Source organism: Microcaecilia unicolor, chromosome 2, assembly GCF_901765095.1.
Source record: "Microcaecilia unicolor chromosome 2, aMicUni1.1, whole genome shotgun sequence".
NCBI classification, from domain to species: Eukaryota; Metazoa; Chordata; class Amphibia; order Gymnophiona; family Siphonopidae; genus Microcaecilia; species Microcaecilia unicolor.
This window is the reverse complement of record NC_044032.1, coordinates 104875593-104889675: the sequence shown is the minus strand read 5'-3', so window position 1 is coordinate 104889675 and position 14083 is coordinate 104875593. Positions and strand designations below refer to the sequence as shown.

At 42.6% G+C, this 14083-nt stretch overlaps 1 protein-coding gene across 4 annotated transcripts in view; it reads right to left on the bottom strand.

Moving 5' to 3' along the window:
- The window catches only part of IPO11 (importin 11), an 813637-nt gene that overhangs the window by 594387 nt on the left and 205167 nt on the right, over positions 1-14083 (bottom strand). For all 4 annotated transcript variants that reach the window (XM_030193171.1, XM_030193174.1, XM_030193172.1 and 1 more), the window contains one exon: positions 6880-6993. In XM_030193171.1, the coding sequence (XP_030049031.1) occupies positions 6880-6993 (114 nt within the window). The remainder of the gene's footprint in view (positions 1-6879; positions 6994-14083) is intronic.

The following is a 14083-nucleotide window of genomic DNA, read 5'->3' as shown; positions in this document are numbered from 1 at the left end:
CAAATTATCCCTGTCAACTTTCTAAGCTGCTTGTAGCTACAAGGAAAAAACACACTTTGAAGTGTCTGTATACAAATGCTAAAAGCCTAGGGGCACTGTTAACAGGGTATAAATTATATCACAATGATAAGGTGGGATGAAATCGAAAAGGGGGGGTTGCGCTGTATGTTAAAGAGGGAACTGAGACAAACAAAATAAAAATTCTACATGAAACAGACAGCAACGTGGTACCCTTATGGATAAAAATTCCATGTGTGAAGGGAAAGAATAAACACATAGGCTATTCTACCATCCTCCAGGCCAGAACTATCAGACTGATGAAGATATGTTAACAGAAATTTAAAAAAGCAAGCAAATTTGGCAACAATAATGGATGATTTCAGTTACAACTGAATGCCAGGGAATTATGGATACTTAATCACTCTTTTTTGAAATACTATCCAAATGTTACGAATTGATAGTCACTGTAGAGTAACAAGAGCACACACAATTGCTCACGATGAGATAAGTGTCATTTTTTTGCTTTAAAATTTATGTGGGAATACAGCACACTACTTGGAACATTTAGGTCCTCTTTTACTGTAACCCTATGGGTTAAATTTGAAAAGATTACCTGGCTCCTTCTAGATCTGGTGTAGAGATAGTGAGCAGTGTAGTGAAACTGAGTGGTCTGTGTGCATGCGCTGAGTGTTCCGCATGCTGATGGAACTCTCAGGAGAGTGACAAACAGCTCAGGCTGGCAGTTGGGAGAGAGCTCTATTGGTGAGAACATGTTACTAGGGAAAGACTGGAAGAAAGTTGATGCTGGAGATCATCACCTGAAAGAAAAGGCGCCCACCGTTCAAGAGAGCCAGAGAGAGAAAACAAAGAGAGCAGCTAAGTGACTGAAACTATTTTAAAAAGTGCACATAAGAGAAAATAGTAAAGGAAACCTGAACAATAAGAGAAAATAGTAAAGGAAACCTGAACAATAAGTGAGAGATAACTAAAAGAAGAAAAAAAGAGCAGAGGAAAACTTACATGTTGTGATCCTTGGGGGTCTCCAGGGGTCTGAGGGACAGGAGAGAGGAGACTTTGAAGAGTCTGGTGTTTTGTGGAATTGAATGTACCTAAATGATTTATGTAACTAATATTTATACTTATCTGAGGATGCTCTCAATGTTTCTAGAGACTAAACTGATTTGTGTTGCACAGCTGTAATTGAAATACATATGTTAAATTTGCAAGTTGGTAAAATTTCATTAGCATTTAAATATAATTCAACTAATAAAAAAATATTTTCTTTTTATTGTTAAACTCCCTGGTTGGTGTTGAGTCATTTTGGGGAAACACTGTGACATATTTGGTACCATCATTGTAATACATTGCTCTGCCACCAGGGGGGTTTACATTACAAACCACACTAGCGATCCTGGTGCGGCAATGGGAAATTTGAATGGGCTGCATCAGCCTTGCCATGTGGGAATCATTAACATGTTTTGGTAAACAGGCCCTTAGAGACTAGACTCATCTATATAAATAATTCTCACCTCCAACGTTCTGAAGCTCACTCTGTGGCAGGGAAACACTGAAGCCCTGTACTGTTGGTAGGCTAGGCTGTCAGCACCACTCAGTGTCACTCATGGACCCGCCCTCAGCCACGCCCCATCCTATATAATAATTCTCACCTCCAACGTTCTAATGTGCCTGGGACTGTGGCTCCCTCGGAGGTGGTCTGCTAGGCAGTTTAGAATGCACAGATGTCAGTGATGTCACTGACAGCTGATTCCAAGGCACGTGTTTCCCTACTCCTCCCCCTGCCTGGGAAACAGCTGTCAGTGCCCCCCCCCCCCCCCCGCGCAACACCCAAGCCCCTGCCCTGCAAAACCGCGAGCCAGGCAGGGGGAGGAGTAGGGAAACACGCGGCGCGTGTTTCCCTACTCCTCCCCCTGCCTACCAATCAGCTCTCAGTGCCCCCCCTTGGCACAACACCCAAGCCCCTCCGCAGCACCCAAGCCCCTACCCCCTCGACGCATCACACAAGACCCTCCCCCCGGCGCATCACCAAAGCCCCTACCCCCCCTCTCGGGCACATCAACTCCCTCGCCATCCGCAGCCGCCAATACTAACGCTGTCCGGCCACTGCTGCTTCTCCTGTGGAGCAGCAGTGGCCAGTACAAAAAGAAAAAAAGCCACCCATCTGGTCTCAGGACCCCCTCCCCTCTTCCCTGTCCCCCCCCCCCCAGCCATCCATGTCCAGCGACCCTCCTCTCCCCCTGCAGCCACCCATGTCCAGCGACCCTCCCCTCCCCCCTCGGCGCATCACCCAAATCCCTACCCCCCCCCAGCGCATCACCCAAGCCCCTACCCCCCCCCCCCCGGGGTACATCAACCCCCTCGCCACCCGCAGCTGCCAATACTAACGCTGTCCAGCCGCTGCTGCATCTCCTGTTGAGCAGCAGCGGCCGGTACAAAAAGAAAAAAGCCAAAAAAATATTTTAAACCTGAAACGCAGCTCCGTAGACAGCCATCTGGCATTGGCTGTCATCACTGCAGCCGCTCCTCCTCTCCCCTCCACGTCACTGCCCTGCAGGAAGACTCCAGAGGAGCGCAGCGACGTCAGAGCGTTAGTATTGGCGGCTGCGGGTGGCGAGGCAGTTGATGTGCCCGAGGGGGGGGTAGGGGCTTGGGTGATGCGCCGAGGGGGGAGGGGAGGGTCGCTGGACATGGGTGACTGGAGGGGGGCAGGAGGAGGGGAGGGTCGCTGGACATGGGTGGCTGCAGGGGGAGAGGAGGGTCGCTGGACATGGATGGCTGGGGGGGGGACAGGGAAGAGGGGAGGGGGTCCTGAGACCAGATGGGTGGCTTTTTTCTTTTTGTACCGGCTTGGGTGATGCGCCGAGGGGGGAGGGGAGGGTCGCTGGACATGGGTGACTGGAGGGGGGCAGGAGGAGGGGAGGGTCGCTGGACATGGGTGGCTGCAGGGGGAGAGGAGGGTCGCTGGACATGGATGGCTGCAGGGGGGGCAGGGAAGAGGGGAGGGGGTCCTGAGACCAGATGGGTGGCTGCAGGGGAGGGCAGGAAAGACAGAAGGGACGCTGGACATGGGTGGCTGCAGGGGGGGCAGGGGAGAGAGGTGGGTCGTTGGACATGGGTGGCTACAGGGGGGGCAAGGGGAAAGGAGAGGAGGGTCATTGGACATGGGTGGCTGTAGAGGGGCAGGGGAGAGGAGGGTCGCTGGACATGGGTAGCTGCAGGGGGAGAGGAGGGTTGCTGGACATGGGTGGCTACAGGGGGGGCAAGGGGAGAGGAGAGTCGCTGGACATGGGTGGCTGCAGGGGGAGCAGGGGAGAGAGGAGGGCCGCTGCACATGCATGGCTGCAGGGGCAGAGGAGGGTTGGTGGGGAGGGGGCCCTGAGACCAGATGGATGGCTGCAGGGGGGCAGGGGAGACAGGAAGGACGCTGCGGGGGGGGGGGGGATTACCTTGCTAGCGCCCGTTTCATTGCCTACCGAAATGGGCCTTTTATACTAGTATAGACATAATTCACAACCCCAACGTTCTAATGAAGCCTCCACAAGTCCCAACGTTCTAACTGCATGGTGGTGAAACCCAAATTCGCCCATGACTGTTTGCCCCGCCCTCGCGTCAAACGTGATTACGTCAAGGGCGGAGCAATGGCACTCAACCAATCGCATTGCTCCGCCCTCCACGTCATCATGTTTGACGCGAGGGCGTGGCAGACATCGATGTACACCACTACATGCCGCTCACCCACACCCACGCCCCCCCAAAGTCACCACCCCTACACCCCTAACAAGGCAAACTAACAAGGGAAACCACCGTCTCTCACTTTAAGACCACCCCCCCTGCAATGCTGACCCCCCCTCCAAGTCAACCCCCCCCTCAAACATTCACACACACACACACACACAAACCAAGCTGCACTCACATAATTTACGAAACACAAGGACGGGACAGGGAGGGAAGGAGGGAGGGAGGCCGGAACGGAAACCAACAGCGGATGCCTGTTGCACCGCCTTTAGATCTCTCTCTCTAACACTCCAGCAACAATCAACAAAATCAAAGCCCCCCTCCCCAGCACTCCCTCTCAGTTCACCAGCCCAGCACCCCCCCCTTCAAAAAAATAAAATAAAAAAACACTAAGAACAAGGGAGACCTCTTAGGGAGGAGGAGGCTCAGAGAAACGCATCTCCCAAAGCTGAAACACAGGGAAAAAAAAAAGATACTTCACACAAACCAAGCTGCAACAGCTGATCGTTTCCCTTCCGCCATCCCTCCTTCTCTCCCTGTGTCCTGCACTCGCATAATTTACGATCCAGCAACAATCAACAAAATCAAAGCCCCCTCCCACCCCGGCACTCCCTCTCAGTTCGCCAGCCCGGCACCCCCCTTAAAAAAAAAAAATACAAAACCACTAAGAACAAGGGAGACCACTTAGGGAGGAGGAGGCTCAGAGAAACGCATTTCCCAAAGCTGAAACACAGGGAAAAAAAAAAGATACTTCACACAAAAACAATGAGCAACACTCTAAACATTATCACACACCAAAAAAAAAGGTACAATAATGACAGCCAACCACAACACAGTCTGAAGGATTCATCAACCTCGCACAGCAACACCCTACAAGCCCTCCGCCAACCCCTCCAAGTACACTACCTCCCAGATCACCACACACGCCCCCTCAAACATTGCTACACACACATAATTTCTATCATACACACACAGATAGTCGCATCCAAACTCCAACTACGTCCCACCCTCTATCACTTTCACACACAATCTCTCTGTGTGACACTCATGATCTCTCTATAGACTGTGACACACACACATCTGCTGCCAACCCCCCCATCTGTCAATCTCACACACTCACACACACACACACTGATGCGGGAGATGGATAGATGGACACTCACTCTCTCTCTCTCTCTCTCTATCACCCCAGCAATGCTGACCCCACTCCACGCCTCCACCCTCTGTCATTCTGACACACACACACACACAATCTCTATCACACACACACAGACACTTGCCCCCACCCTCCAAGTTCCCCCCACCCTGTTTTAATTATTCTTCTGTTTCAGTGATGCTGCTTTCTTTTCAGTAACTGTAGCATGTGTTGACTCAATGGTTCCCATACCTGGTCCTGGAGGCAACACAGACACTCAGGTTTTCAGGATACTCCTAATGAATATTCATGACAGAGATTTGCATGCACTGCCTCCACTGCATGCTAAATCTCTCATTCTGGCCATCCTGAAAACCTGCTGGCTGGGGTTTCTTCCAGGACTTGGTTTGGGAACCATTGCACTGAATATGTTTCATATGTCTTCCTCATGTCACAGAAAGTCTCTTTAATATAAAGAAATCTTAACAAATGTTAACAAAAATTATACTCTGAATACAACTGTGGAAACATTAATGGCAGAAAATCACTACCTTGTTAGCGCCCGTTTCATTACGTTCAGAAATGGGCATTTTTTACTAGTTTATTATACGAAATGATTTAGTCACTGATTGGGACATTTTGATATGAAGGACATATTTGAGTGGAGTTTTTTTTTTTAAACCAATGAATGAATATAGAGCTAGCAATTTCATGATTTGAAGGGCATGCTTTTTTTTGACTGAGTCCGAGTATGTCATCATTTCCTGCTAGGAAACATTTAAAAAGTCTTTGCTTGACAGGAGCAGAGCACCAATGGAAGAGTGGCACTTTTTGCAGCTTTATTTTGTAAAATCATATTTTGAGTTCCTGAAGAAGCGAAAACGAAACCCTGCAGAGTCGAACTCGTTATGGTTTACTGTAGAAGATAACAGCGTATGAGCGCTTTAGCTTTGGACATTTATCAGGCCCATATGCTTTGCTTTTTGAGAAGGTGTTGAGGTGACGAATTACCTCATGGGACTAGATGTGGTTATCATGGATTGAAGTCAGCCCAGAAGCGGATCACCGGCCTATACGCTAAGTGCCAAAATCGATTACATTGTCACATATTTCATACTAGAGTGCTACGTAATTGAGCACATCAGCATTTTTAAATAATTGATTTTAAAAAACTACAGGAGAGATGTTCTCTATATATACATACTTGTTGTTAAGGTGCAATGACTTTGGATGGCGTAAATAAGGGAATTGATCCATATATTTTAAAAATATTGAACAAGTCTTTGTTATAATATAAGCACATGAGGGTGTTTTTGCTCACAAGAAATAAAAAATAGTGGAGTTCTAGGATCGAGAAACTTGTCCACCCTTAGAGGCGTAAATCACTTTAGTGTAGTCTCGCTTGGGTGAGTTTATACTCTGAGATCTCTCCACCATTATAAAAAATATTTTGTTGTTTTATTAAAACAATACCTTGTGCACGTAATATATTTGACTTATCTGGATCATATTTTTCCTTGTTTCCTCCTTCTGTAATAGACCCTGGTTTTTTAACCACTTTAGTTTTGATCTACCAGAGGTTATTTGAGGGTTTTACATTTGAAGATTTAGTTTATTTATCAGAAGCATTTTACTTCCAAAACTTTTCTTTAACAAGCTAATCCCAAATGTACAAGAAAAATATTTTAGTTGAAAATGGTGCTATACCATAGTAAAAGAGCAACATGAATTCATTGCCTGATCTTCATTATTCCATCTGATTATAAGTCATAAAAAGAAAACTATTTTTATATCCTTGTTATTACAAATTGTTTCTGAAAACAAATAAGATGCCTCTGATGGAAGTGATTACTCAAGTATCAGCATAGGGCTATCTAATCATTTCTAAATACTGATTTACTAATTCAGAATGCATGTTCAATCATACTAACTCCCCACAAAATACATGGCAAGGGAAAAAGCATACAGCAGTAAGAAAGCAGACACTGTACCTGAACAAGATGAACAAGAGTAGTCAATATTGCACATCTTAGCATATTGTGTTCTTCACTCTGCTTCCAAAGCAAGGGTAAATACTGTACCAAACACCCTACATAGGGTCTTATCTGTATAAAAATGATATTATATTTAGTAAATCAAACACTATTAGAACAGAAACAATTTACATATGATCAACAAGGCCTTTTTACTAATGTCATCATGTCGCATTACTTTGTTTTTAGCAATTATTTTATTTACAAAACGTTGACATCATCAAAAAGATGAGCCTCTTTCCTGTCTCCTCCCACTAATGGTATTCACTGTGACATTATGAGGCTCATTTTCGAAACAGAATAACATCCAAAAAGTGGCACAAAGCGGCAGATGGACAGAGTTAGTTGTTTTTTGTTTTTATTTTTGCCAAAACTTCCAAATTGCTATTTTTGAAACCCATTTTTAAGACTTTTCTATGCAGTTTGTATGCAGTGTGTCCGAATCACAAGGGGGCATATCGAGGGGGCATGATAGGGAAGGCAGGATTTGGGCACTCCCAAAACTTGGCCATTTCTCTGTTATAACGGAACAAAGCAAAATGTCCTGGGTTAAAAGTTAGACATTTGGGTCTAGACCTATTTCAATCATGATGAAGTAAAAAAAGGTGCCCTAAATGACCAGTGGACAGATTAAGGCATGACACTCCCTTACACCCCCCCCCCCCCCAAAGTGATCACTGACCCCCTCCTGCCCCCCCCCCCCCCAAAGATGTGAAAGAAACAGTATATAAAAGCCTCTATGACAACTTCAATTGTTATGGCCAGTGCTATTAGAGCAGCAAGCAGGTCCCTGGAGTAGTCTAGTGGTCAGTGCAGTGCACTGTAGAGAAGGGGACCCAGGCCCATATCCAACTTTGCAGTGGTGTACAGTTGGGTACAGTAGGTTTTTGGAGGACTCACCATACAATTTTAAGGGGCTAATGGTGAGATGTATACCTGGGACCTTTTATGTGAAATCCAGTGAATTGGCCCCTAGGGTGCCCCACTGCTCTGCTAGGATGTCTCTGCTGGCCAGTATACTAAGAATGCTGCCCCCCCCCCCCCCCCCCCCAATACATTTCAATGGCTTGTTTTTGTGCATTTTTTCCCTTGGTCATTTTAAAAAAATTTTCAAAAATGGTGCAAAAAGAGAGACACAGAGGCATATTTTCAAAGCACTTAGCCTTCCAAAGTTCCATCTATGGAACTTTGGAAGGCTAAGTGCTTTGAAAATATGCCTCACACCGAAAACAAAAACATCTAGCAAATGGCCATTTATGAAACAAAAAGACAGACGTTTTTCTGGTTCAAAAATCTGATTTAGATGTCATATTGAAAATGACCCTCCATATATAATTCTGCTTAGAACAAGTCTGTAATGTTATTGAGTGTGTTCCTATAGAGGAACTGGCTCAGCTAGGTTATGGTTTGGTTCAGTGTAAGAATCACAATAAACAGAAAAACTAAAAATTAAATAACATAAAATCAAAGGTATAAATATCCAAGATCAATCAAAACAGGGTATAAAAAGTCAGCAGCTAATAATGTTTCCTTATTTTTCCTTTGGTGTATTATGGGAAATGTGTAATTTCATAAATACAAAAAATAAAAAAAAAAAGACAGCAACTGAGAAAGAATAAGTCTGACCTTTCATCCAATGTAAAACAGCAGTTTCCACTTCTAAATGATGAATATCTTTGATTAAGGGAGAAAATTTCCTTTTCCTATTCTGTGTGACCATAACTTGATTTGATACTAATAGTATCAATTTATTTTTGGCCAAATTAAGTTGGCCTTTTACAAAGGCACGCTAGCGTTTCTAGCATAGCGTCTTCTAGTGTTTAGCGCACGCTAATCAGCATGCACTAAAAACGCTACAGTGCTACATTTTCCTATAGTAATACACACATCTCAGGATTGTCCACGCCCATCAAAATGTCTACATCCACACAAGTGCACTCCAAGGAGAATGACAACACCAGGACCCTAAACCAGTCCCACCTACTGCATGACCCTGCCTACAAGATCAGCAACGAAAACGCTACTCATAACCACAAATACTCATAACTTTGTTTTCCTTGAAGTTTAGTAGTTCTATTAATGCAGATTTTGGATAACTGGATATGTCATTATATTTTCACAATTTTCATGGATTAAGTATGACTGTCTTTTTGGCTACTTTGCTGTGTTTAAATAAAGGGAAGGGGGATAGGATTTGATATACCGCCTTTATGTGGTTAAAATTAACGCAGTTTACGTATTAGATACAGGGACTTATTTTGTACCTGGCACATGGAGGGTTAAGTAACTTGCCCAGAATCACAAGGAGCTACAGTGGGAATCAAACCCAGTTCCCCTGGTTCTCAAGCCACTGCATTAACCACTATGCTACTCCTCTACTCTTATAGGATCAGAATATATGGTATTGATGGTTAAATAAATCATATAATTTGAATGCTTCTAAAAGGAATAAAATAATATGATATGTAATTTACATAAGACTATATACATCTAAGATGTTACAAAACAGACACAAGAAGTTAGAAAGTTGTTTTTGAGTATGAGAAAGGAGACACAAGATTTGGGTGCCTCTTTCTTTCTGAATTATCCTAGTAAATGTACTATTAAATATCAGGGTTTAAAATATATCTTCATTCAGCCAGAGCAACTAAGAGTTTTTCTTGATTCTAGGAAAGTATAAATTCCTATGGTTATCCCCTAACTGATTGAGTTATAGAATAGATAGATGGATGGAAAATCGTGCTAAGCCTATCTACTGTCATAAACTTTTCTTCTTTAGATTTAACCCCATTAATCTAATGCATGCCCCCTCTTTAAAGCTTTTTTTTTTTGTGATATAAAAAAGACAATTAATGGAATCTTGTATTGCTGTATTCAAGTGGAAGATGTAATTCTACAAAATATTTTCTTGTCTGTTTTTCTGAAGCAAGATTATCTTGTAATGTAAAATTTTGAAATTATAAAAAAAAAAAAAAAGACTATATACATCTAGTATTCTATTTCATTTATTATATACCCCCTGTATGTATTTTTCTGTCCCTGGAGGTTTCAATCTACAAATAAATTCTACTACACAACCTAACATATTTAGTATTCAGGATAATGTTCTTAAAGGTAATACAGAGATTTTAAATGGGGAACTTTTTTTTTCCTACAAACTCATCATTAAATTTGGATAAATGTGGTAAATTATCTTTTTTTTCTTTATGAATTACCAAAGATATGAAATGCAGTCTTACACTTCATAATTAGCAGGCAACAATTACAACTAGAATAAATAGTTCTGCAACTTTAAAACAAATAAGTCACAGCAGGGAATAAAGGAAGCCAAGGAGGATTCTTTCAGAAATGGAAGAAATACCCACCAGCTGTGCACTGATTGCAAGTCACTTAGCAGAGGACTTATAATTAGTACTTTCTGGCATTTTATATGTAAAAAATTGCTTCATTTTATTTCCTGCTGATCTTGAAAAAAATTGGAGGAACTATCACAAACATTCTTGTGCAGATTCCAAAATCAATTTTGCCAAAGTAATTTCATATTCCCAAATCCCATGAAAAAAAACCCTCAATTATTCTAGCAAATATGAACCATATAAAATAACACTGGTTTTCACAGAGGCTTTTTAAGTAGAAATTTTAAAAATACAGATGAGTCTCTGTCCTTGAACAAAAAGCATTTAAACTTCATAATATTAGCAGAACACCATAGAGTACAACAACCTTTCTTACAAAGTTCAATAAGAACATAAGTATTGCCATACTGGGACAGACTGAAGGTCCATCAAGCCCAGTATCCTGTTTCCAACAGTGGCCAATCTAGGTCACAAGTACCTGGCAAGATCCCAAAACAGTACAATACATTTTATGTTGCTTATCCTAGAAACAAGCACTGGATTTTCCCAGTTCCATCTTAATAATGGCTTATAGAATTTTCCTTTAGGAAATTATCCAAACCTTTTTTAAACCCTGCTAAGCTAATTGATTTTACCACATTCTCTGGCAACGAATTACAGAGTCTAATTACACGTTGAGTGAAGAAATATCTTCTCCAACTTGTTTTAAATTTACTACTTAGTAGCTTCATTGCATGCCCCTAGTCCTAGTATTTTTGGAAAGAGCAAACAAGAAATTCACATCTATCCATTCCACTCCACTAAATATTTTATAGACCTCTATCATATCTCCTCTCAGCCCTCTCTTCTCCAAGCTTAAGAGCCCTAACCTCTTTAGCTTTCCTCATAGGGAAGCTGTCCAATCCCCTATATGATTTTTCTCACCCTTCTGTGTCCTTTTCTAATTCCATTATATCTTTTTTGACATGTGGTTACTAGAATTAAAACACAGTATTTGAGGTGTGGTCACACCATGGGCCAATACAAAGGCATTATAACATTCTCATTTTTGTTTTCCACTCCTTTCCTAATAATTCCTAAGATTCTATTTTCTTTCTTAGCTGCTGATGAACAAAGCAGAGGGTTTCAACGTATCATCAATTACACTTAGCTCCTTTCCCTGGGTAGAGACTCCTAATGTGGAACTTTGCATCATGTAGCTATAGTTTGGCGGACAGTACAATATATAAAATGTGTATTTAATCAAAACGTAATTTGTGGGAAGAAGACATTTCTTAGCTGTCACAATCTGAGATATTGAAAAATTATGTTTCTTACCTGATAATTTTCTTTCCTTTAGTTGCAGCAGATTAAACCAGGTACATATGGGTTGTGTCCATCTACCAATGGACCGAATGGGATACATCCCAGGATACTGAAGGAGCTCAGAGAGGTACTGGCGGGACCTCTTAAAGATTTATTTAATAGATCTTTAGAGATGGGAGAGGTTCCACAGGATTGGATATGAGCGGATATGGTCCCTCTTCACAAAAGTGGAGACAGGGAAGAAGTGGGAAACTACAGACTGATAAGTCTCACGTCGGTGGAAGGAAAAATAATGGAGTTGCTGCTGTAAAGAAAGGATAGTTAACTTTCTAGAAACCAATGGGTTACAGGACCCGAGACAGCATGGGTTTACCAAAGGAAAATCCTGCCAAACTAATCTTATTGAGCTCTTTGACTGGGTGACCAAAGAAGTGGATGAAGGACCTGCGCTAGATGTAATCTACTTGGATTTCAGCAAAGCCTTTGATACGGTCCCCCACAGAAGAGTTGTAAATAAGCTGAAAGGGCTGAACTTAGGACCAAAAGTGGTGAACTGGATAGGAAACTGGTTGACCAACAGGTGGCAGAGGGTAGTGGTAAATGGAATCCTCTCGTTGGAAAGGAAGGTGAGCAGTGGAGTTCCTCAGGGGTCGGTGCTGGGGCTTATTCTATTTAACATATTTGTGGGAGATATTGCTGAAAGGTTGGAGGTACGTGTATTTAACCCCGGTAGTAGAATGTGAGGGCATGAAGCCTGAGGATTGGTAATCCAGGGCTGCGACTGGATGCTAGTCCCGCTGGTAAGCAGTTTTCATATACTTTATGATAAAATGTAGGTAATATTGAGAGTTATTAAGTAAGGAGATTATGATGATGAATATTAGCGTTGGGTGTTTACAGATTATATGGGAAGTAGTTTCTCCTGAAGAAGAGGATTTCGAAATGCGGCCTGCACAGAGGAACAAGGAACAAAGGAAGTGGTGGTGTTTTTGTCATTTCTAGATGTACTGAACGAAGCTCTCCCGTGTCTTGGGAAGTCAGTATGTTGAAATCATTCCTGGCAAGTTTGAACATCTTGGTTAAAAAAAGCATGTGGTAATAATATACTGAGGGCTTAAGGTTCATCACTAAATTGCCAACCAATGAGGAAACAATGATATATCATCAAGGATTAATCTGTCTCAAAGTTTTGAGGAGGACGAGAGCCTTCAAAGAAGCTATTCATAGTTATAAAGTTGAATTACGTTAGATTTAAGAACTGAATGCAGTAGAATTATAAGAGATTGACTCTTGCTTATAAGGTTGCTTCATCAAAACAATGGAACTTTGAAGTCAGGCTCCTTCAGGATCATGTGGGACTGTTGATTAGGAAGCAATAAAAATTGAACTTTGGGTAACGTACATGGAATACTTAATTAAGATGTAAATGAGAATATTGTTTATAAGCCATTACGTGATGTGATGTGATGTGCCTATAATGTATAAATGTGTGACAATTTGACATATTTATATAGGATCGAGCTAATTCAATTAGTAGGGGTGTATGCATGCTGTCGGATGGGTGATCATAATAAATTGATTTTGATATTCTAAAAATGTTGTCTGGAGTACATTAAATAAGTGAGTTAAAATGTAATGCCAAGAAATGTAGAGTGATGCACTTGAGGTGCAGAAACCTGAAAGAGAGATACCAGATAGGAGGGGAGAGATTAGTAAGCTCGACTGGGAGAGAAGGATGAGGGAGAAATGTTGGACATGGTGGTGGAAGGGAGGAAGAGATGCTGCAGAGGGGAGAAAGATGTTAGATTTGGGATGCAAGGGAGAGAGAGAAGGACAATAAGAGAGAGGGAAGAGGAAAAAAGAGAAGGAACGATGTTGAACATGAGGGTAAAGGAGCGGGAAGGAGAGATATTGCAAAGGAGAGAGGAAGAAGCAAGAAGATGTTAGATCCAGGAGTAGAAGGGAGTGAGGGAGAAACGCTGAACTATGGGTTGGAGGGAAGAGAGGGAGAAATGCTGGCCCCCAGGGAAGGGGGCAAGAGGAAAGGGATAGGAAGATGCTGGGAGGGTAGAGGGTGGGGATAGAAGAAAAGAGGGAGTAGATGCTGGACTAGAAGGGTTGGGAGACACTGAGATGGTGGAACCATGTGGAAGAGGCCAAGGGGAGTGGTAAGGAAATGAACAAGAGGAGGATAGTGATTACAGGGGGTAGAAATATATGGGGAATAGTTGGAATATGGAAGGAAATGAAAGACTAGGGAAGGAGTGAGATGGGGAATAGGAGAGCTAGTGGGTGAAAGGAGATGGAAATCTGATAGGTATCTGAAAAGTAAAAAAGAAGGAAAGCAGTTAGAAAGAGGGTGAAATCTCAGTGGACAGAAAGCAGGAAAGAAAAAAAAAAAGAGGCAAGAGCTACAATGGAAAGATTAATATATCAGAGGTAAGTGTAGTGATGCAATGAACTGAGAGAGGAGAAAAGACAAATGAACAGCAGCTGCTTGA